This window comes from Clarias gariepinus, chromosome 1 (assembly GCF_024256425.1).
Source record: "Clarias gariepinus isolate MV-2021 ecotype Netherlands chromosome 1, CGAR_prim_01v2, whole genome shotgun sequence".
Lineage (NCBI taxonomy): Eukaryota > Metazoa > Chordata > Actinopteri > Siluriformes > Clariidae > Clarias > Clarias gariepinus.
Genome location: NC_071100.1, coordinates 40,626,023 through 40,651,986, shown reverse-complemented (window position 1 = coordinate 40,651,986; position 25,964 = coordinate 40,626,023). Strand labels below are relative to the sequence as shown.

General features: G+C 39.5%; 1 protein-coding gene across 1 annotated transcript in view; it reads left to right on the top strand.

Annotated features, from left to right (window-relative positions):
• The window catches only part of b4galt2 (UDP-Gal:betaGlcNAc beta 1,4- galactosyltransferase, polypeptide 2), a 177,657-nt gene that overhangs the window by 21,345 nt on the left and 130,348 nt on the right, over nucleotides 1-25,964 (top strand). Inside the window, exon 2 of the mRNA XM_053495479.1 lies at nucleotides 6,607-7,051. Coding sequence (XP_053351454.1) covers nucleotides 6,721-7,051 — 331 coding nt within the window. The 5' untranslated portion in view covers nucleotides 6,607-6,720. The remainder of the gene's footprint in view (nucleotides 1-6,606; nucleotides 7,052-25,964) is intronic.

Below are 25,964 nucleotides of genomic sequence, written 5' to 3'. Positions count from 1 at the left end.
TAGAGAATGAAAATAAATAAATGCTATTTTTTTTTTAATCGGACTGACAGTTTCAAAAAAGCTCTTTGTTTGGAAACCTCATTTTTCAGAACAGAAATATTTCAATCGATCTAAATTCTTATTTGTTATATCTGGATACGAGGGTGAATAAGTGCACCAGCGAGGTGCAGAGCGAACGCTCAACATGCAAAAACAAATGACGTCTTGTTTTGCTTTGCGAGCACCCAGGGGTCCGTTCTTCATCTGTCTTTAACTCAGTTAGCTGGATTTGATTGTTGTGAATTTGTCCTGATCTTGGATTGTTTCGTTCTTCGATGTGCTTCTCGCATTTGCTGTCATAGCAACATATCCGTAAGCTTGAACCTGCTCGGAAGCAGGTTTATTTCATGTAAACAGGATTTAGCCTGCGCTCCTGGGGGGTTATGATTGGTTGAAATGGCGAGGTCACATCTGATTGGTTAAAGAGCACGACTCACGCGCACTGACTCACGTGAGAAAAGAAAAGGATCTTGCATATATCTTGCACATTTATTTTTCAGGGGTTTGTCATGAATATGCAAATAAATAATTATATATAATAAAAATAAATATTTTATAATGATAAATTATATAACCGAAACTAATTTTATAACAAACAACATAAAAGTGTACATGTATTTAAAAAATATTAATATTTCTATTTTTTCATATACAACATATTTATTTTCATATTGCTTATTTTATTTTATTGTCTCATGTAATTTGTAAAGCATTAATCTATAAATTTATGTTCTAATATAATATTTAATAGCGATTATGTGGGGGGGCAATCCATGGCAGGGGGGCATTTCTGCGCATAACACGTGTTACAAAAAAAATAGAGCCGCTCTTTTTCCATTTCGTCAACCAATAGCAGGGCTTGTGATCAGTGAGTAGACAACTCAATCCAGCTATACTAATCATCAACAACGGGTGTGCTCGAAGAACCAACCTAGCCGGATCGTAATTAGCACGATGATCTCATCTTAGATGTGTCAGTTTATCTCGGATCTCGGTTCTGTCATTTTACGAGCGCCTACCATTCATCCTCCCCTATTAATTCAATAAATTAGCCAATGTTTTGGTTGTGGCCCGCCATGTAATGGCTTGGAAAAAATCTGGCCCGAGGCCAAACTTAATTGCCGACCCCTGACTTAAAGCATCTTAAGGATGGAGGGAAATTTCATCTTAGCGACTTTAACCCTACTGTGAATGCCGGTATGGATATACTGGTTTGAGCATTTCAGACACTGTTAATCTGCTGATATTTGTACTTACAGTACGACTATATGCTGAAAAGAATAATACAGTAAGAAACAGTTCTATGGGTAGAAACCCTTTGTTAATAAGAAAGTCAGAGAGGAATTAACTTTTTTTTATCTCATCATACATCTTTGCAGTTAAGTTGAAGGGCCTTGCTCAGGGTCCCAACAGTAACAACTTGGTGGTGGTGTGGTTTAAACCTCGGACCTTCTGACCAGCAGTCCAACACCTTAACCACTGAACCCAGAGACTGGTTTCAGCCAATAGAAAGGCTACAGTACCTCAAATAGCCACCGTTTGCAGCAGTCTTGTGCAGAAAACCATCAAAGCACATTAAACCATGAGACAGATGGGCTACATGGGCCCTCACGGGCGTTCCACATCTGTCAGCTACAGGAATGCGATGCTACAGAGGTCAGGTTCATCCAAATTTGAGATTAGATTGGAAAGATTAGAAATAGATCACCTGGTCTGATGAGGCATGATTCCTGCTTTAACATGCAGATGGTCAGAATTTTTTATCAACAGCAACAGATTTAATAGCAATTTAGATCTTGTTGATTGCGGTTCCTCTCAAGGTTTCTTCATGTTGCCATCTCAGGGAGTTTTTCCTTGTCACTGTTGCTCTCAGTTTGCTTATTAGGGACTATCTAATCATTTTGATTCATAAACATTCACATTTAATACAAACTTAATAACCATAATTTCTTTTAATTGTGTAAATCTGCTTTGCGACAATGACAACTGTTCATACAAATAATATTAAATTAACTTGCAGTAGAACCACTTGGGCTTGTTTAGGTTGCTACTGGTGGTGTAATGGCTGGGAAGTGTTTGGCTACACCAGTCCTTGTACTACCATTCACCATTATTTGAATGCCTTAGCCCATCTCAGTATTGTTCTGATTATTAAAACAATTTTATTCTTTAATAACTAATTCCTGCATAATGAGATAATTATGCACAGTGTCATAAAACTTCTCAAACTTGTTGCACAATAGTCAGTTCAGGTACATTATTGTCACCGGTGATGCAGTTCTGTCAACATGGATTCATATTTCTCCAAAAGAAAAAAAAAATCCCAATATTACAATTCAAATTGTAAAATGCATGCCTCTGTTCTGAAGGCGGAAGGAGTCCTTCCCCTTCCCAGTATTATTTACTGTAAGATGCTCCTAATTAAGTGGCTAATTAATATGCATCTTATATTTTACTAATGATGTTTGTTTTGTTGATGCATTTATTGCACTTTGTATTAATTTGAGTCTAAGGCTCATATCTCTGGCTGTTTTAATCTGTAGGGGTTTTGTTCTCCAGGCTGGTCATATTCCATTTATTTCGTTTCAGCAGAACTCTGAATGCTGGCTTTAATATCCAATTAATAATATGTTGTCTCAGCATTGCTTAATCCCAGTATTATTAAAATGTCAGCTTGCTGCACTTGTAACATTGCCAGCTCGCAGACACTTTTGGAGGAATTCTCGTATATTCAAGGCATCTGTCAAGTTATGACTTTAATGTAAAATATTTATAAGTCGCTGCTATTTCTGTTATTTTACTGTGTGCCCATTGAACGTGCCTTTAGTGCCATGTGTCAAGGCAAACTTTATTATAAGCATTATACTGCTTTTTATTTGTTTAAAGAAAAAAAAAGCCTGTTTGCTTGAAAGGACAGCAAAGTGAAATTGAATTAATGTCTTCAATCATGGGTGTAATATTCAGATCTCCTTTTTTTCTTTCATTTTGCAAAACAGTCAGGGGGTCAATGGATAACAAAACTCATGGATTTTTATCATGAATCAGATAATTATTTTTGGATCAGCAGCCAAAAAAATTAAAGACAGACAAATTAAATTGTGCTCTCCGCTTATTAGTAGAACACTTACAGAAAAGAATTTGAGAGTATGATCTGGCAACCCACACTTGGGACAACCACAACTGGGGTGCACAAAGAGTGTTTGAGCGAGTGAACATAAAATTAATTGGGAAATTTTGAACAAGTGGAAAAAAAGTCTGTGCACGTGCAAAACAAATAATTATTTGTGCTTTGGAGTGTGCCTAGTGGCAGTAAAGTTTTATTTTGTGCTAGGATTGTTGAACTTTTGCCCGAAACAACTGCGGTTCATTACCCCACTGGCAGTGATATGTACAGTAGTAACACAATGCATCGGGATGCAAATGGGCAAAACTGGCTGTACTTAGCATTTTTTTAAATTATGCATCTAATGTAATTGCAGTCGTTTTACAGCACGAGGTAATAATTTGAACAATCCATAGAGTAAACATGGTGACTTATAGTTCAAGAAACAGAAATTACAGGTCATATGGTTACACAACCAAGGTATAACATATAACATATCTTCAGTTGTGTTTAAATGACACCGGCCCCCATGTGGAGGTCAGGCATTTTAGCCAACTTTGGAGCTCTATTTGTGATAAAAAATATATATATATATATATATTAGAAATTCCTTACAGTTTAATGTCCATAGTCTGTGATTAATCACAATTTTAAAATATAAAAAATTGTATTTTAAATGTACAGTGTTGGAATAAAGAAATTTGTAGATTATGCAGTTTTATGATATTTCAAACATTAACGAACAAATGGTAAACAAAAATCTTTCGAATGGAATTGGCATTGCATGCAGTGGCTGCTGGGTAGTATGGGGTGTCACCAACCCACCGACTAGGAGGCTCAGTGATCCAAAATCCACGTAGCCACCTGAGCCACCACTCTCACATCTTACGTGTTATCTATTCTTATAAAAGTATTTCCCTTTGAAGGTGGCTCGAGCACACAACATTGGTTTCATTCAAAATTGCACCTGGAAGATTTTTATAATAAAATTTTCCGTGCAACACAACTCAGTTATCTTGTTATCCTCGCTAAACCTGCCGTTATCACGCACAACCGGTTTACTGCGCTGTGATTATGGGAAGCCATTAGGGTCAAACTTGGACATATGATTAATTTGCATTAAAAAAAGTGTGTTAATATTGACAGCCCATATATTTTGGATATGCTAAATGTGTGTTTTAAACTTCATAGCAATTTATGTGCGAGTTTGAAAGTAAAAGGCTTTTTTTTCTTTATTAAAGTTTAGTTCCAATATTCTGTACAATTAAGTCGAACTGCACCGTTAGAGCCACTGAGTTGTGAATGGTTTCATGATCCGGAGTGTATCTTTATGTCTATCTGTATCTTTGTGGAGACGAAGCAAGCGTAGGTATAGTATAATAAAAGAGAGTATATTCTGTAACAAGCCCTTTACTGCATAATGTCTTTGTTCTTTTCTTACATAAAAAACAAAACAAAAAAACTTTTCTCTAATATTCATGTTGAATAACCTGTCACTTTGGCTAGCTAAGATGAAATGAAACGCTTCATACAAATCTATTTCAGTATTATATAATACTCGTACATGGAGAAAAGAGGAGTTCAGTTTCACGTCTCTTCCCCTCTCTTATCACACTGTTCTTTCCAGATGCTCATTATAGCGCTGGATCACAACAGTGTCATGTTGGCAGTCAGACTGAAAAACGATATTGCCAGTAATACTCTGAAACCCTCGATAAACTCCATGAAAGAAGGTGTCACATTTACGTTTGGACGTACCCCTCCCCACTGAAGGCTGGTTGTTGCCGCTGACACGTCAGCGTATGACTTGTTGTTCCTCTGGGTGCTACAGTACACTGTACTCATGAGTACCTTCTCTGTTACCAGCCTCACGAAAACAAGCTTCCAGTCTGGTAATAACAGCAAGGAGAACTAACAATTCAGTATATCGTCAAAAGTCTTTTCTCCAAGTTTTTGAGCATCATTTCATCAGCTTTAGTACTGAGGTCTAAAACATGCAAACATCTCTCTCTCTATATATATATAGCTCTCGTTCTCTCTGGCTCTCTCTTTCTTTCTTAATCTTTCTGCTTTTATGTTTAACTTTGTTCACACATTCATCCCTGGTTCATACTTGGTATTGCGTTATGAGATCATTGTCTCCCAGATAAGCCGAGAAACGGTCTCTGAAGTTTCGTTAAATAAAAGCATGCATTATATCAGCCACAGTATAGTCTGGGGCCCGTCTGGGTCTCTGTGCAGGCCGTCTGCAGCTGGAGGTGGAGGGCTTGAACTGTTTCTTCCTGTCCATCCACTCTAGAACACGGCCAGGGAAAAACCTTGTTACTGCATTTTAAAAAGCCTGAAGAGATTTCAGAATGAAGTTTGGTGCTTCATTGTCTGCAGGCTGTGATTCATTATTGAGGTAAAAGTAGGGCATAAGAGCTGAAGGAGCTGGTGAAAGTAAGCTGCTGTTTCTGCGGATATACAGTACAGTGTGCCCAGATGGAGTTCAGTGCACGCCCCTTACAAGAGCTACCATTTTCTCCACCTGCTTCGGAAGGAATAGGCACATTGAGGACAGCCGCAAGCATGTCTGCTCATACTGTATCCTGCACCGACCCACCCTTGTACACTGTAAAGTCTCTACTGTAGCAAAGTGTGGCCAGACTGCGAGCTCTCCACCTGGGAGTTCCCATCAGGCAGCCAAATGTGAAATCACGAGTCCAATGTTTTCACCAGCGATCACTTCAGAAGAGAGGACAAGAGCAAGATAAATTGGCTCCAGGACTCCCGGCCTTCTGTTCCCGTCCCTCCTCTTCCTCCAGTTCTGCTTGACTGGAAAAAGCCATCAGTGCTTAAAATGGCTTGCAGAGAGGCTTCGGTGGCCACTCCTGTTCAGCCCAGGCCTGGGAGATCACTACTGCACAAAGTCATTTTCGTACAATTGCTGGGAAAATAACTCGTGTTTGTTTTGCCGTGTGTGTGTGTGTGTGTGTGTGTGTCTGGGGGATTTGATTCTGTGCTTTTGGTCTTTTGTTCACAACACAGAGCCTGCAAGATGCAAATGAGAGACAGGCATTAATAATTTGATCTCCTGTGGAGTTCAGATGTGTAATAATTCAGACGGGCTCTATGGTAAATCGGAGCTGTCAAATTAATGGCTGAAAGAAAGCGTTGACATAATGAAAGCTTGTTGTAGCTCACGTGTCAGTTAAAAATCTATCAAACACACAACTAAGCGTGCACAAGTCTGAGTTTTTAAAGAAAGGATTTTGAGTAGCAGTAGCAATTAGTAGATTTCAGAATGCACACACAAAGCATTTTTTTTTCCTTTTTTCTTGGTGTGTGTAAATCGAACAGCTTGGGCGAAAATTCTCCTGTGTGGCAGAGATTCTGAGATGACTCCAGATCATCAAGATCTCGTTACCTTTCAAGCATCATTATACAGCGCAGCTCTTTTGTGTTTATCTTGTCTCTTGCAGGTAATTTGTTTGTATTTGCTACCCAGAGGCGAGGCGAGGCGAGGCAGGACGGAGCGCGGCAGTGGGAGCTGCTGAGCGAATGCCTGTAGCGGCGGGCGCCGCGTGCCCTCGACAATGAGCCGGCTGATGCTGGGCCGTACTCTGGAGCGGATCTGCAAGGCTGTGCTGCTGCTCTGCCTCGTGCACTTCCTCATCATGATGATCCTCTACTTTGACGTCTACAGCCAGCGCTTTGACATCTTCAGCCGTTTCAACAATGGCCGCGGCGCCAACACGTCGCGCTGGCCGCACCATTCCTACTACAACTACTCCAGGCCCAACGCCACCTTCCCTAGCTATCTCCCTGCCTCGGAACTGCTGCCACCCAGCGGCAAGCCTGAGCTCAACCGCTCGCAACCAACCCCTAAGCCTATTCCTCCTTGCCCGGAGGTACCACCTGGACTGGGTAGGTGCTTTAATTCTGTTTTCATTTGTGGCTTGCTCTTGCTTTGAATTATGTAATGTTGCATTCTTTAAATATGATCTGGGACAGTTGCGTTTTAAAGCTGCGCCATGTGATTTTCAGTTTTAAGCATTTTGTGGTAAATGCTTTTATGAGTCTGTTTTAGCCATTTCCATTATTTTGTATCACTAGAATAGGGCAGTGAACTAAAGACTCTGGGGCCCTGGGGCCTCGCAGTAACTAAATAAATGGGACAAACTGTTCATAGGGGGGATGATGATGATGGCAGCTCTGGGAATGTCATAACCACCGGTCTGTAATTATTGGCAGCTTAAGGCGAGATTTAAAATGAAGTTAAGAAGTGTATCAGGTACGATGAAACCAAGGGCCTTTTTAATGACAAGAATAACATATTCATCATAACTACAGTGTAATCAACCAGACAAACAGCTAGGGATGCTGTACTGGGAATAAACAACAATCCTTGCAGTTATCTCCATGTCTGAAAACTCTTAATTGGAACCTATTGAATAGACGATATGACAGGAGCATATTGTGTGTGTGTGTGTGAGTTAGTGAGAGAGAGAGAAAGAGATGGATGCACTTCTCTAAAGTGCCATGGATTCTATATAGTGTCTAATTAGTCTAAAAGCCGCTCTGCTGTATCATTCTATACAGAGAAAGGAATCAAGGAGAGATTTAACATCAGCATTCCGTTCTCCACAGTACGACCTATTTCATCTGAGACGCTGAGCTTCCGCACCACTTTAATATTACAAACCTTGGTGGCCGAATGCTGAACCTTCTCAGGGAATCTGGGCGCAGTGCAACCTACAGGGGAAATCTGACGGCTTTAACTGAATTAGTCTGGAGGCCTGAAAGGCAAAAGACTAGATATGCCTTTGGTCTATCATTATACACTCATTTCAAGAAAAGCATTGATATTGCCCAGTAAGGATGGAAATCACCGATGATCTCCTGATACATGAGACCTAGGTGGCAAATTAATTTGTGTTGTCTTTTGATTATGAATGTGACCAGATGAGATTGCAATTATTATTTTTTTGTTCGAATTCTGAACAAACTTAGCAATTAATTTGGTCCTACCACAAAGAATGCTCTTTGTTTAGAGCATGCCTCCTCCAGGATTATGGAGGAGGAGCAACATTTTACCACTTTAAATGCAACCATATATAAATTAAAAGTATATATATAAAGAAAAAAAACTATTTTGTCTTCAGTATGGCTAAACACAAGAGACGCGATACGTTACTGAATCCTTTTTTTTTTTTTCTTGTTTGCTCTGCCCCATCAATAATTGCATCAGGACACACCTATAGTACCTATCGTTATTATTATTTTCAAAACTTTTCCTGCTGCAATTCGATTGCAATCTGATTGATGGTTTGGCCAAAATTCTTATTTTTACGATTCGAGACAGGGTGACCTTATCGCCCGCTATTATGCGTGCATCTCCTATGAAACATTTTCCAAAACGTTGGCCTAAACTTCCCAGTTCTATGGAATGATCTCAGCCTTGGCGCAAAATGCACAGTTTTTGAGTTATGAGTATCTCTTTGGTGCTGAGCCGCTTTGCTCCGCTAGCTTGCTTGTTGCTTGTTACGAGTGATAACATGACGTGGCACATCAAACGGCTTGAAAAACTCTACAAAAAAAATAAATAAATAATTATGTTGCATAATCAAAAGGTAATAAATTGCTCCAAAAATGGGGTTAAAATAACCACAAAAAAAATCACTCCATAGACTATATTGGAGTGGACAGACAATGAAAGAATGATTTTTGAACACTTTGGAAAAACTGCCATCCTGCGCTCAATTTTTTGAAATACACACATAAATCCTGACATCCCACAAGTAACAGTGCCTCCCTTCGTAAGCAAACTGAGAACCAACTCTTTACTACCTACGGTTCCTCTGATATAATACATATATCATACATATAATATATACATTCTCTCTGCCTGTGAGTTTCGCCTGTAGGGGGGGCTGTAGTGAGTGGCCCAAGCCACGCCTCCTTGACTTTTTCTTTCTCTCTTTCTCTGGCTCTCAAAAAAGCAGTTTGCATTATTTTGCATAGGAAAAGCGGTGCACCAGTCCTTATCTACTTTGCAATTTCCACAAGAATCATATCTAGTTGGAATTATAAAACTACTGCATAATCTCTTACCTGTAGTCTAGCGAGTCTACAGAGGAGAAATGGGAGAGACCCTAAAGGAAAAGCTTTTATATTCTACTCTTGCTCCTGAATGTGTGCAAATTTATGTACAGTACACGAGAGGAAAAAATAATATTAAGAATAATGTAAGCCTCAGTTGATCAGCTATGCATCATGACTTGTGGTGAGTTACTGTATTTTTATATACGGATTACGCTGCCAAGCTCAGATCGCTTATTCAGTTAAGATGTGGGAGGATGGTCTGGTCTAGTCTGGTCTGGTCTATTCTGTGCTGGTCGGGTCTGTGCTGAAGTTAGCTGTAAGCTGAAGCGCACAGCTCATGATGCTCTTTGGAGGAAACGGATATTTATAGACCGGTTATAGTTTTTTTTTTTTTTTTTTAAGAGGATGAAAGCTGGCTTAGAAGTCAGTTCTGGTTCAATTTTAAAAAGCTTCGTCATGGTTTGGCCTTCACCAGCATCAGAGAAACTCTATTGATCAGCATTTAGACCTTATGTTGCAGTAAATAGACACTGAATTAATGTCTGTTATTTATTTTTACATCCGGACCTTTTTAAGGTGCTTTGGTTTTAATGGATGCGCTGCTAATTATGTAATAATTATTATTATTATTAGACCTTTTTTTCTAGGCATCATCATGTACAAATGCTCGTGCCGTGCATGCTCCCATAGACAGATTACCCATGTAGTGTGTATCAAGACTAAGTTTTACCCAGAGAAGCAATGACTTGCTATTAATGACTAGCTATTTATATGGCTGCTTTCCTTTTAATTACTATCAGAGGATGCACTGTTCTCTTGACACCATAGTTTTTGCTAAGCTGTTATTGATGAACATCTGTGAGGAAATCTGTGATTTAATCTGTGATGTACCACACTGTGCTACAGTAGTGTATTTCTTCCAGATCTTATGAAGTGGAGGAGAAGAATCACGTCGGCTTGTGTTGTGTATAAACAGCGTTTGAACTTCTGAAAATTGCTCCAGCACTCTTATTACACGAAAACAAATTCTGTACTATTTTATTTTTTGCAAAGCTGTCATTTTGTAGTGGAGGACTCTTTGCAAGTAGAGCAGACGAAGTTCGCAAATTGTGCAACCACCTGGAGACTTAAGCGTCTGATGCCCAGGCTGTCTCGTGTAAACACGTACCATAAATAACTGAATGGAAGCTGACAAGGAAAAGCAGTTCAAGTTGTCTGTGTGCTCAATTGTGCAGAATAAAAATGAGCAAAAGGCAAAAAACAAATCATGGAAGGGTAAGTGATTGCCGAGACATGAGTAGTAAACGCTGTTCGGTACAGGGAAGTATAGTCAGAAGTTCGCACACTACCGTCTCAAAATGATGAAATCAACAGATGTCCTTTTATATATTTTTTTCTATTATTTTCAAATCTCTCATGCTTTTTCATGCTTATTCAGATCCTGGTCGTGTTTATTCCTCAACTTGAGCACTCGCAGCATACTGCTAATGGGTTTAATAGGACTGAATATGCCTTACATGTCCTAAATTAAATGTGTCTTAAGTGAGTACGAGGCTTGCTTTTATTAACATTTCTCTAGAAATGCATGACATTTTCACTTAAATATGGACCAGATTATAAAACTGAATGTTTGGATTATATCAGTTTTTTTGGGGGGTGTTTATATTAGACTGTTTTTCAGCTCACCGACAAAAAGGAAGCTAAATGATAGTGCAGTATGATGCATGATAATTATCTTTTATTTATTTATTTATTTATTTATTTTTGATTTGATGATCAGGGCGCAGATTGATTATTCGTTCACTATTGTTTGATTTGAATAGTGAACAGGGATACTTCTAATTATCTTGCTAATACAAATTAGGCTAATTTTAGTAGAGCAAGAATGTGCATATATAATAATTTTAAATTAATTGGAATTTTAGATTGAGTGTTAATATTTGGCCTTGTTTTTATTGCAGTGGGCGGGATTTTACTACTGCTTAGGGGGATCTTTCCGGTGTGATGGGTGGGAAGGAGGTTAGAGTCTGGAAGGAGAATCCCCTTCCATAATAACCCTGGGTAATCCTTCTCTTTTTTGTTTCTTGGCCCTTGGTTCGTACGTGGCAGTTTAGAGGTTTCACTAAAAATCTATCCAGAGAATTTTTTTTTTTTAACAATTGCACAACTGTGTACATGTACGCGACCGTGGACTGAGCAAAACTGATGTTGGGTGACGCACTCATGCTTCTGTTCAGCTGATAGTCGAAGCTTGGGATGGAGGATTCTGGGTCCGTGACCAGGAATAGATTTCAGGCAGATTTTTTTGTCGTAAACTTATCTGTTTGTACTCTGGGGCATTTGTAAACCGAGGTGAACTGTACAGTTATTTAGTGAGTGCACAAGAATGTTAATGGGGGAAAATATAGTCGTAAGTTTTTGTTTAGTAATGGCCCAAATATACCAACAAATTCGATTTTGTGCTATACGGGTTAAACTTTGCAATGAATCTGCAGTTCACATACATGCAGCGATGTGTATGGATCAACTCCACTTGGTTACACAACTACTTTTTACTGTATGTTTTCCAAAGAGTATAAAATACAATTTTTTTGGAACAGTGGAATATTATGAGTATCCACTCGTTATCGAATAGTGAGCTCAATCCCAACGATGCTACAGCCATCTGTTGACCAGGGCAAATGGAACAAAATTGTCCGTGCTCTGTGAGTGGGAAGGATGACATACTGTCCTTTTCCTGTCAGGGTGACACTACAGTAGCCAGTCGGGGTTTCATGAGTACGGAGCTCTTGCTGCCCTGTAATGTGGCATGAGCAGCAGTTTGAAAAGCTGTGCTTGGTTGGATTGACATGTCTCGAAGGAAACTTTAGCCTTCCCTCTTGTTGGTTGGTAGCTGTTGTATGATAGTTTAGAGCTGGGACTGGTTTTGACTGGTGGTCAAATTTGGGGGACATTTCTGGTGCACTTTTTCTTATTATCGTATTTAAAAAAAAAAAGTCTTCTATATTACGCCTTTCAGAAATATCCATCTATGACAGATGGTTTAACTGATAGTTGGATTATTTAATTTTATAGAAAATTAAATTAAATGATTACTTAATGTTTAATATGCTTTTCCCACTTTTCTCACAGTTAACCGAATATCCGTTCATTAACCCTAACGAATTATCTAAAAAATAAAATTAGATAGCAGGATCATCTCCATCTGCACATATGGGGATTGGTATCTGGGATTAGATCCGATGAGCAGTGATGGAAAGCGACAGTATGGCTGGGCACACGGTTTATTTTTTTCTCAGCACTGTGAAACTTTTGCCAGCAGAAGATAAAGTCAGTCGTGGTTTACCTATTATGACCCGAAGCAATTTGCAGCCGTTATGCAGATAATAAAATAAAAACAAGGTGGTATTTTTCGACTTATGTCCTCTCTTAGATGCCTTAAACCCGGGTAGCAGTATTCACTATTGACAGTCTGGCCCCTGGGGATGAATTCTTGACACACAATGCTGTGAATTTCGAAAAACATGATGAGCATGCGCTTAGTCGAGGCATGCGGACATGCCTTTTTTTTTTTTGGTTGTGGAGATGATGGGCTCTTCCACTGTGAGGGCCGTTACTTCATCTCAGGGTCGTTCCCATACATGTCACCAGTAGTGATCCTCGACATGAAGGACGGCTCATCTATGTCACACTAATGCGATGTTCCTCCTGCTCCTGGGTCACCAGCTTGGAGACGAACTTGACGGCAACATGGCACATGTTCCAATCACACATGAGGATTACCTAGACCGTTCCATATGACACACTCACAGTGGCAGCAACGATTTACATAGGACGGTGTCTTTTGATAGATTCCTAAAATATACACACCAGTTTTTTCATAAATATGAAAAACCACACAAACTCAACTTTTATTGATTTAAATGTATTAAAAAACTTTTATTGGTAATAATCACACCAGGTGTTTACAAATCTCTGTGGCCTCAAGAACAAAAGCAAGTGATTGCCTGTGACTACGTTTTGTGCATTATACTAAAGGAAGCAACAAAACTGAATAAAGATGTAAGGATTAGAGCATTAATGAGAAATATTGCCAACCTCCAGCGTAGGCCTACAGTCAAATATGATATTCGCTATAGCCAACAGCATTGGGCTGATATTATTTTTTCTTTTGCTTTATTGTTATTCACATCCGCTATGCCTCAGCATGAAATAAACAAAGACAAGAATGGCACTAATACCTATTATGGTGGGAAAATGCTATAGAGTGAATATGACAAATCAGCTGCAGCTGTGGTTATGCAACTGGAACCCGGACCTCAGCCACAGGGAAAACTGCCTCTCGCTGAGCAATGCATGTCATCAGGGGGGTAAAAATGCTCATTACTTACAATGTCATTGGGCTGCATTTTCCTGGCTGTAATGAGCCAACGTATTGTAACAAATGCACTGTATCATTGTTTGATATGCCTTCGAGCAGAAAGCCTTTGCCACTCATACACTCCTTATGGGTTTTCACTAGGGCTCTTGAGCTGTTAAGTTGTGCCGTGTCATGTATGTATTAACCATTCTTTCTCTCTCCCTTTGCACATGCAGTCTAGCTTTTGACCTCATATGCATAAATAATTGAACAGGTTTCAGGCTCTGATAGTTGTTTAAAGCTTTATGCACTTAACCTTTTTGCATATGCATGTTAACATTTGAGCACTTTATGAGTAAACCTTTAAAATGTTCCCTATTAAAAACAGCAGATAAGGCAAATGCCATGAATCTAGAATGATTGATGGTTGTAAAGTTGTTCTGAACTGTCCAGTATTAACTGGCAATATTAATGAAGCTGATTGTGGAGTTGCCAATACATGCAGTTCCTTGAATGTCCACTGGGAGCTGGTTCCAAAAGTGAGTCAATGCCCATAGAGCCCCAAGTTAAAATGTCCAGCTTTGCAACAGAAATTAACATATTTACAGCCGGGTACACAAAAGAGACCTTGTTTTGATCTCAATAGCTAAATTTCATAATAATCACAACTATACAGAAGTGAATTTTTATGTAACTCATCAGTTAATGGTATATTAGGTCTCAGAAATTATGCTTAATTATATGTGTGGCTAATTTGATTGACAGCTGCATTGCAGGTATCAAACCGCTAACTGCCTGCTATTCATCACTTCAGCTAACCAGCTAACTGGATTCATTATAGTTTACCACAAGGAATGTGGGGTTGACATGCGGTGACATAATAAATTAAATTTCGCATATAAGTTAACATTAGCCGCCTTTTAGCATTTCAGCAAGCTAAGCCGCTCTTCAGAAAACGTGTGTGCAAACAGTTGTTGACCGTTTTTGTTGTGTTAGCTGTCTGTCACAGAACATTAAGTAATGTCAGTAAGTTTTACAGTGCAGATATGTATGTACATCCGAATCAGGTATAGGAAACACTACGCTGTTTCTACATGAGCCCCACTTTTTAGGTGACCAAAAGGAATTGGACAGTTGTTCCGTGGCCAGATGTTACGTTAGTTGTAGGTAAACAGAAGAAAAAGATCTTAATTTTAATGTGGCATTTGCATTTGGAGTTCGCTTGCATTACCTCTGAAAATAAGTACCAAAGATATCACTAAACAAACTGGTGAGCTCAGGAACATCAAAAGACTAACCTCTCGCGTCAAAGTCAACAATCATGAGCAGACTTCACCAGGGTGAACATAGAGTTTACGATGAGAGATGAAATGTTTAAAAGTTTGGAAAACAGGACAAGAAGATTTTTGCACAGCCCTGGAACAACATTCTAAGAACAGATAACACAAATTTCAACGTACCAGAACGAAAAAGAAAAGTGTATGGACGAGGATAGGAACTATAACTATACTTTATATTATTGAGTGCACATGTATGGCTGTCAGGGAAATTATTCATGTGTGTCCTAAGAGAAAGCAGTAGTAGGAGTTCTGAAGTATATGGAATTATATTATCTGCTCACATTTAGCCAAAGGTTTGAAAACTTATTGGACAGCCGTCACAGTGCAGATGGACAAGGGCCTGGAGCAGATTTTGAATGCTAACCAGATCCTAACAAGACTTTTTCAGCACTAAAAAGTGGCATCTTCTGGAATGTTCTAATCATCTGACCTAATTCCCAACTAAGCAAACATTTACTTCTTGGGGGCAAAAGTGCCTCAAGTCCATCCAGGAACTGGTGGCAGTAAACAAGCAGAAAGCTTCTTATCTAGAAAAAAGGGTTGTTTTAAGCTGGATCTTTAAAGAAGGAGGGAGTAGAAAGACTGAGAAAGTTCCAGTATTTCATGGCCATGATGCTTCACTGTAATTCATCAAACAGCACACCAGCAAACACAGCACTTTTTGTTTTTTTGGGACTCTCTGGCTCTCATCTTCCTCTTTTCTAATGGAAGAAGGACTGTGATGATGCTCGGGGGAAGAGTGCACTTCAGTACAGTTATTCTGCAGGCCAAAATAAAGTTGTTCACAAAAGTAAATACCATGATCTCGATCCCTATTGGCTGGACGAATTGGCACAAGGAGATGTACAGTATGTCGTGACAGAGTAGAAAGGTGAATTTTGGCTGCTAAGACAAGACAAGTGAGTCTGTGGGAGAAGCTTCAGGGAGTGCCAGATGGCTTTGAGTAGAACACTGCCAAACATTTTGGAATATGATCTTAATTAGGACACAAACGCATAAAGCGTAATTACTTTACTAGGAAATTATCAGAAAGTGATGGCTGCGCTAAGTTATCCAGCTGTTTATTTTCAGACAGAGAGGGTGCTTTCATACCTATCGTGTCAAGGGGATAAACCCTTACTTGGGTGCGCACCAAACAACTGAACTTGACTGTGCTTATCTCCAAACGCGTCCAGGAGCAGTTCAAAAACTTGTTTGCGTACTTTATATATATATACATTCAGTATATATACTAAGTGTGTATATTGTGTATCTATATAAAATGGTGATATTGGTACTTTTTAGGTGGCTGGAGCGGATTATCTGCATTTACATAATTTTCTATGGAAAATTGTGTTTTGCAATATAAATTTTCACCTTAAGAACTTGCCACTGGGATGAATTAAAAAATTGTATGCCGACGTACCACTGTACTGTTTAATTTGCAATGGTCTGGGCAGAGATTATGATGCACAGACTATGATAGTACATAAATCTTTTGTGGAGAGAAAGAACATCTTTTCCAGCAGCATGTGTATTAATTTCTAAAGTGCTTGTAGATCGATGCAAGTGAATTTGTTTTCTTTTAAATTACTATATTAAAAAAAAAGAAACCTGCCGATAAAGAGTGCTGACGTTGACCTTTAAACGGCTTTATATGAATTAGCACGGTGTCTGTATACTGTACGCCTACGTAATCCCATTGCTTTGAGTAAAATAAAATTGCAAAATACAAGTTACTCGACCATTTGCTGTTGAAACGATGTTAAGAGCTGATACTATTTTTGCAGGACTTCTAAAAAGAATCTTTTATTTCGAAACAACTTCTAACTCATCTTCAATTAAATCAATTTCACTTGTTTGCTCAGATCTTGGATAATTATACTCTTCAACGTACAGGCTCACAGATGCCTTGTGTTACTCTGATTGACAGGAGAGAGAGTACTCCCACCCAAAGAGTAAGACCACTATTGCATGAAGAATTGCATGCCTTTACTCTATGATTGGAGCATATACAGTACAGTACCTATACAGAAAGGACAACAACCCTCTTCTTATTCTCATGCTGGCTTTCACTAAAACATCAGCAAAACATCATCAAGCATCCAGAAACAAAACTGCAGATTTTTGTTGTGCGTCCATAAACCTGATTAGCAGGTTAAGAGAGCAAGTACAGAGCTTGTTTTTAGCCATGCTGCTGCGACCCTCAGACACTCTGGAGAATTTCTCTTGGCATTGGAGGGTGGGGTGGATTGTTTCCTCTGGGATCATACAAAAAATACATTCTACTTCATGATGCTTTAAATGATTTTTTTTTTTAAAACAGACTAAGCTACGGAATAATGCAAACCAAATGACAGCAGGTGTACCTGTTTACTATATAAAGGCTCCACACATACTTCACCTCCAGCCACTCTGCGTTGATTACTAGTGGTCTATGTGCCATGGTTTCACTTCTAGTGCCTGGCAAGTGTACTTCACGCAAAAGGTGGTGTACTTGGGTTTCCATTTTCACTTGATTAAAACGTTATTATAGTACACGGGTTGAAATGTAATCATACAGTGTTTGCATAGTGTTTGTGTGATCCATTCTGCAGCATATAATGAAACACAAGCTGTGCGTAAACATGGGAATTTAAACATTAGCTTTCTGGCCAAGTTTTCTCTGAGGTGATTCTCAAGTGGTTGTGGATTGAACAAGTGTGAAAAGCCTGCATGAGGAGAAATGTAAAGGCTGTGGTAGAGAGATGTGCGTATTTGTGGACTGGTCCCAAAGTGCTCCTGAACCCAAGAACTTCACTCATTTACTCAATGTCTGTACCGCTTTGTCCTGTATACAGGGTCAAGGCCTGGAGCCTATCCCAGGAGACTTGGGGCACGGTGGCTTAGTGGTTAGCACTGTCACCTTGCACCTCCAGGGTTGAGGGTTCGATTCCTGTCTCAGGTTTGTGTGCATGGAGTTGGCATGTTCTTCTTGTGCTATTGGGTACTTCAGTTTTCTCCCACCGTCCAAAGACATGCAGATTAGGCTAACTGGCGTACCCACATTGCCCGTAGTGTGTGAATGAGCATGTGAATGTTGGCCAGAGGTCCTATCACGGCCATAAAAATGGAAATAAATACAATGGTCACCATTGGCCTTCACAGTCCCTAGTTGGACTTTAAAGGTTTTTAGATGGATGCTTGGATAAATGGATGGTCTAAGGCCTTGTTCACACGGGCGTTAAAATCGAGCGTTTTTTTTCCCGTTCGTAGCGTCTGGTGAGCGCGGATCAAGCGCAGAGTGTTTTCTACACATAGGAGTCAATGAGAGTGTTCACACGGGCTTTGGTGACGTGCGTTTGTCCGGCTGCGCGTTTAAACGGCATTAAAAAAACGTTGCATGCAGCTTTTTCTTGGCGTTCAAAACCCAACGAACGCAAGGAAACCGCTTCTAGTTCGTTTTCTGCGCGTTTATTTTACGCTTCGGAGGACCGGATATATCCCATGATCCTACATGCTATACATAGGGAAATGCGGAAAAGGGCAAAATAAAATAAAATAATTGTTAAAAAACTTACGCGGAAATTTTTGCATGTTTTTTAAACCACAAAAAAACCTTCCTTTAATCCGACGTTGTGCAGTCAGAGAGTGAACCCGGTAGCGGCGCGCTTTCATATCCAGTTCCCGACACTGCCCCCACAGGTTAACACACAAACTACAGTTGGAGCTGCAGGCTGACGTTAGACAGAGACAAACGAACGCCGGTGTAGAAGTCAATTAAGCGCCACTACAAAACGCAACGTAAACGTCTAGGACGTTCAGAGCACGTTCGTTTATCCAAAAACTTAACGCCGTGTGAACAAGGCCTAATGGTTTGCAATTAGATAATTTCACAAGTCGAAAAACTGACTATTAATTCAGTGGTGTCGAATCGAGCAACAAAAGATTGATGAAATGGCCTAATTGATATTGAAAAATAGATATTGAATAAGCAGACATAGTGAATTGTGAGCCTAGACATGAACAATGATGCAATACACTGTGATGTTATACCCCTAGCAAACACTTGAAGCCATCACAGTAGCGTGACAGTAGTTGGTGGACCTGTGGCTTGAACTGGGGTCCTTCTGATAAACAACCCAACACCATAAACACCAAGCTAGCACTACAAGAAGCCGAGACTGGAAAAAAAAACATTCTGGACCTAATAAAAAAAGATTAGATAATGTGTCACAAATGCGGTTTAGAAGGGGGATTCTTTAGCACACAACATCACTTGCAAGCTCGTAAACAGGTCCTATTTAGAATTATCTCTGTAGAGTTCTACATAGAACAGTCAAGGGTATTCAGAAACCCTTAGTGTAATAGATTCTGATTACCATGATATAATTTACATTGTTCTTCATGAGGGATTACTAGATCGTCAAATTTGCATCTAACCTTGTTGTTTGTGCTTTTTTCGTTGTTCAAGATGGAAATATTCAAAAATATGCACAATATGGAGGCTGACATTTTCGTGCTGCATTTGTGATCACATTCAGCAGCTCTTTACTGTTTAATTTCTTTAACTTTTTATTCCATACAATGTGATCACTTCCAGTTCGGGTTCACTCACTGTTTGGTAAAAAGAAATCCTTGCTTTGTTTTTTTTTTTTTCGCTGGCTTGTCCTTGTGTATGTTTGGTGTCCTTGAATGTGAATTCAAGTCTGTACAAGAAACCCTGCAGCACATCTGGGATGTAAATGCCCTATAGGCTTTGGGTCACATGTGGATAACATGGTAATGAAGATGAAATCGGCTGCTTATTGCCCTTCGTGTCATTGAACGGTGCAGAGCTGGCTGCACATGCCTGTTCAGTGCTGCTAAAGCATTATTTGATAAAGCGTACAATGACTCTAATGAAGACAGGAAAGAGCTCTCATAGGCACTGTAAGTGTGTTTAAATGAGACTGCTTCCTGTGGGGCCGAGCATTTCTGCAAGGCTGTCCTGTCTTGATGACTTGCCTATCTTTCTGTGTGCTCAGTGGGTTCACTCCACCACCACCACCACCACCACCACCACCACCACCTCATGCTTAATGGGATCGCAGGATTAATACTGTCACGTCGGAAATGCTGCAAGATTTTGGACACAGAATCAGTGAGTGCTAAACATGACAAGGCAGACAGAGAAAGAAAATTGCTCAGGCGGCTGAATTTGCACTGGTGGCTATTATGATGCCCGTTGCATTAACTAGCCTGAACAGTAAACTACGTCAAATGATGACTGGCAAAAACAGGAGCACGGTATTGGCAGCTGAAAGAGAAGAACAAAATAGCTTCTTCTTTTTTTCTGGGGGCTAAATGCGCTGTTAAGGATGATGGATATGTGGCTGTACAGATAAACAGGAAGCTGGAAGTGGTTTAAATACTACAGTATGGCTCCTGCAGCTACAGTACATGTAAAGACATTGTCATACTTCATACATTTAAACGCAGACAACAGTGTGCTAGATATAATTAAGAAATTAATTTGATGCTAGTGCCTAGCTACTTCACGATTATGTACTGTACACAACCCTTATTTCTTGTATGTGGGACAGGGAGATCTTGTGATATAGAAGGTTGGTTATTGTTTTTAGTGTAACTGATGTTCCTGCTTCTTTCAGTTCATCCTGCAATGTTCTTGCAAATATGTGTTAATTTTTATAAATATGGGTTTTACCCACATACATTTTTACCATAGTTATTATTTTTTTATGCACTGCCCAGCCAAAATAAAATTGACCACCTGGAGTAGGGGCCTTGTGTTTAATAAGTAAGGGCCCAGTTTAAGATATTTCAGCTGGCAACAAGTTACTGTATTTAACCCTAATTTATGCCATGGGGAGCTACTCAGTTCTTAAACAACCATGACAGAGGACATCCTGTGATTGTGCCCAGATCTTTGCTTTAGAAGGGTCAAATTATTGTGCTGCATTAAACATCCTGAATGAGTGGCCTCGGGTTAGTGCTCGCCCTATCATCCGGATATCGTTGGTTTGATCCCCGGGTGATGCTGTTACCTCTCACAGCCGGAGGTCTAGAGAGAGCTGATTGGCCGAGCTCTCTCAGAGGGGAGGGATGAGAGGTACTTAGCGCTCCCACATTAATCACGGCTCTACAGCCAATCAGTGAGCTCTGTGCGGAAGGAGCGGCTAGCGCTTTCCTCCGAGTGTGTTACTCCGCCCCTAACAGTGCGTGAGCAAGCAGCTCGAAAAGATGCGGTCGGCTGGCGTCACGCGGTTCGGATAGTCCTCATAGTCTTCGGGCCCCCCCTGGCTGAGTGGTAGTAGTAGCCTTAATGTGGGAGCCCCCTAGTGACGGGGAGGAATTGGCCACGACTAAATTAGGGAGAAAATCGGGGGAAAAAAAAACATCCTGAATGAGCGTGATGGGAAATCACCTAAATGCTTAGTGAAATAAAATGATAAAAAACAACAACAACAAAAAAAAAAAAACAGTAGAACTCACCACACCATGTGAAAAGTACTCTACTTAAGGGATTGGGACTGAACAGCTGTGTAACATTATGAAAACCACCTATCAGTGAGGCTAATCAGGGGGTAAAGGCTTTAATTTGCTAGAGAGAATAAATAATGGACTATGGAGCACTGGAAAAAGGTCACGTGGTCTGATTAGTACAGAATTCCTCCAGGGTGATGGGCCGATGAGAGATGAAGACGTATGAAGTGATGCACTCACCATGACTAGTGCATGTAAGGGGAGAGTTATGATCTGTGGTTGCTTCTGTTGGTCAGGTGTACAGTAGGTTCAGCATGATCTTGTGCTTTAAATACGAGATTAGCTGATGACCTGAATGTACTGAATGACCAGTTTTGTTCATAACCGCATATTCGAAGATGACATTGGCAAGATTCATCAGGCGCAAACTGTGAAAGACTGACTCAGGAAGCATAAGACATCATTTTTACACATGGATTGCCCAATACAGCGATCCGACCTTCCCATCACCAATGGTGACCTTGCATAAGCTGAAGATATAAGATGACATGGTCGTTATTAAAGCAAAAGTTGCTCCAAATGAAATTTTGGAGTAGGCAGCATATAGTGTCTGCTAAATAAATGACTAGAATGTTGAAATTTTGTGTTACTGTATATTTTATGTCCATAAAGTTACCTGTTGATTTGGTTGGATGTGATTGATTGATTTTTGAACGTGATTTCATTTAACTTAAAAGCACTAAAATTAACTGTCTGGTTATTATTCAAACGGAAGTATTTCTTACAGTTTGACTTGAACAACTAAAAGTATATAAATACACATTGAAATGGGGTTTAACATTAGTTAAATGACCATTGTTAAAAGTGCTTTATAAATTAATTTTATTTAAAAGATGTAGTATAGCTGTTCTTAAGGAATTTAGCAATTTTACACTAATTATGTTTGTAAACAATTTGCTTGGATTTTGTTTGGATTAATATCATAAAGCATATCCTGATATAAAATGTCTTAACCCAATGCCTTAAAAATCTAGGCCTAATAAACTGTATGGATCATTTTAAAGAAAAAAAAAAAAAGGCTGATCAGTTCACATCCTGAGGTCTGAAGTCATGTCCTGGCTTCATTATGCTGTACCACATTAGTAAAGGATTTATTAGTGCGAGTCATTCTCCCTGCGGCCTCATGGAATAAAGGCAAAGAAAATCCGGGGTCATGACCGTGATGTGTCTCTCTCGGTTAAGGATACTAAAGCGGATCATGTTTTAGCAGAAGAAAAAAAAAACACACTCAGGCTTTTTACTGCTTTCAGGAATGAGAAACGTTAGAGCATTTCTTCGTTAAATGCGTTCCCAAGTGAATGCATGTTTTTATTGGTGGTTTATAATGGATCTTCTCCTTACTCTGACATGACTGAGAGAGAGAGAGAAAAAAAACAAGTTTCCTTTATACATTAGCAAAGATATTCCAGAAAAAAATGAATTATCTGTGTTTTTCAAGCACGGTCTTAAAAAAAAAAGGGTCTTTTTTTAAGCTTCCAGGAGTAGTTGTATGTCCATGAACCTTTTTCATGCTGGTGATGGAAAACACTTGCATAATGATTTAGTGAATTAAGTGAATATTGTCCTCCCTACCTTTCACTCAGCCTGGCTAGATGTCTAGAAAATTAGAGGCTTGGTACAATATAAAAAAAAAATGAAATAAAGCTATTATTGAAAATCCAGAGTGCGAGGGATGATCTTGACCTTAGTAGGCATTGGCATTACATTCCTTTTGTGAAAATGGCATTCAAGCACTTGAGTTCAAGAACCGTAGAATTACAGAGACGCATTAATAGGAATAGATGTTGCCATCTATGCTTGATAGACGTACAAATAATAGAGAGTGGTTATACTGTTTGATGCTGAAGGCTGTTGGAAACTGTATAAGCCTCAGGGTTTCCAATTACAGATACAGATTTGCGTACAAGTGAACCCAAGTATTGGTATTGCTTTTGCCGTTTTTACATATATGTCCAGCCGAGCTGTTTATTAAATCTCTAAGATATATTGATCATAGCTACAGAAACACGCTTTCAGACAGGGGTTCGTGCTCTCGCCGGACACTTTCCCCTAATACTTACATTTGAAATTATTACTATTTAATATTATTACTTCCCACGATGGTGAAGTCAGTTTATTTTGAAAAGAGCTACAGTAAAGAATAAGACAATAGTGTGTCTAAATCTTATCCTATACAGGGTTGCGGGGGGCCTGGAGTCTATTCTAGTGTATTCAGTGGGGACGGTGTCCACTTTGGATGGGGCCGGTCCATTGCAGGGCACACAACATGTACACTATGGGGAAATTGGAAATGAAAATTAGCCTTATTTGGATCGAGGAAACTGGAGACTTAAAGGAAACACCCTAAGCACAGGAAGAACATGCTAACTCCATGCACACAGACCCAAAGCAGGAATCGAACCACTACGTCATCTTATTTTTTTTCTATTAGAAATACGAGTCAGCCGGGCCCACTTGATTTGATATGATACCTATGTATTCGCTTTTTTTTTTTTTACGTTTTAATTTGTATTTGTTAGCATTTAAGGTGGTAAAATAAAGCCAAGAATGTTAAATTTGCTTAAAAATAATCGAATAAGCGAATACATAGGTATCATATCAAATCAAGCGGGCCCTGGTGACATGTATTTCTAATAGATACAGTTTGATATTGTGCTATGTGACCCATTTTTTCTTCATCCTTCTCTTACACCCCGTGCTAGCGTCTAGACCCTTTGCTTACTTGGTTTGTATTGCCTTTTTGGAAATGCTACCATGCTAGCGTCAAGCAATAGAGTTTCGTTTAAAAGTCAAACACGTCAAAGTAAGCGCAGTATATGGCACTATGAACAGAGTGTTATACTTTGTGCAGCGAAGTTTTCACATCCGGAAAAAGTCTTCTGCCCAAAAAGCGCGTTTCAAGCTTCGTTCACCCTGCGAAAGCGTGGAACGTTCACAGAGAAAAAAATAATACATAGTGAGGCCATGTCTGTCTTACTTTTATTTTTATATGTAACTATGTTTTATTCAGTCTGTTATTGTTGTCGAGAACAACTGAAAGAGCGTTCTAAGAGAGAGTTCTATTTTTTTTATGTTGCATATTTATTTATTTATTTATTTCCATGTGCTGTTGCAAAGGGAATAAAACCCTGTCTATGCATTTCATTTTTATCCCAGCCTGTGATCTGTAATAAAAGTGCTCATGACACCCGACATGTGGCTCTGACTTATGGTTAAACACGTATCCCAATTTGTAGAAAGATGATATACAGTACAGTACAGTACTGAGATATGCTGAGATATACACTTCTTGGCCAAAAAACTGTCGCGTCTAAAATTTCATTGTCACCTTGAGCTTTGATTAGAGTGCACGATGTGGTGGCCAGTTTATGTGTTAAAAATGCTTCCTCACACTGCCAGAACTACTCTTTCATGATGTAAGTCCTGGAACATACCTGTGCCATCAGGGAAGAAAAAAATCCATTCCAGTCTCCAGTGGCTTGTACAGTGGCCACTATGCATGATGGGTGCATCGCTTCATGTGCTTCCCTTCTTATTCTGATGCATCTGGAATACTATCAATCTGGATCCCATGACCTTTATCCATTACTCCAAAGTGCAACCCTAATGCTCCATAGCAAATTGAGGCTTTTTTTAAAATTAGTCTCATTAACAAGTGGTTTTCTTATGAGTTATTTCTCTTGTGAGTTCTCATCACACTTGCATGGAGTTTGCATGTTCTCCCTGTGCTTGGTGGGTTTCCTCCAGGTGCTCCGGTTTTCTCCCATAGTCCAAAGACCTGTAGATTAGGCTAATTGGCATGCCTGTAGTGTGTGAATGAGTTTGTGTTTCTGTTTGCCCTGCGATGGATTGGCACTCTGTCCAGAGTGTATACACCCTGAATACAATATAAAGCGGTTTTGATCACACTGTGTGTATGGAAATGCTGTTACTTTTATTATTAAACATTGCAAAGGTTTTTACTGCTTACGAAGTTTACGGTTCAGCGCTGTGTGATGAACAATCCTTTAACAGTTTCAGTAATTCCAAAACTCCTTAGTTGTTTTCTTTGCCTGATGCAGCCCAATAAATTGAACATTCTAAAATGGTGCTTTTTTTTTGTCGGGCAATCTGTGTTGTACTGTATATACGTAAACATTCAATCTAAGAAATCACCCACCCCAATGCTTAGTGAAAGTAAAACCCAAAGTAAGACGTATGGTTTAACTTACTTTGGTGCTTTGCGTGTTCTATAATAGTCTGATGTCAGAGAAGCTCAATTCAGATCCACATTAGTTGGGATTTCAGCGGTTGACTGCTGCTGTTGTCTGTTAATCCTAAGCTGTCATATCCTGGCCCATGCTGTGGTTTCGAATTGCTTAAGGCAAAAGGATCAGGCAAATGTAAATATAATGTCTCTCTCTAGGGTTTGCATTTAATACTGTTTTCAGTATGACTTTATTCCTTTAAGGCAAGGACGGGCTAATGAATAGGAGACATTCCTCAAGTCCTTAACATTCGGAACAATTTATTTATTTTTTTTAAATTGCTA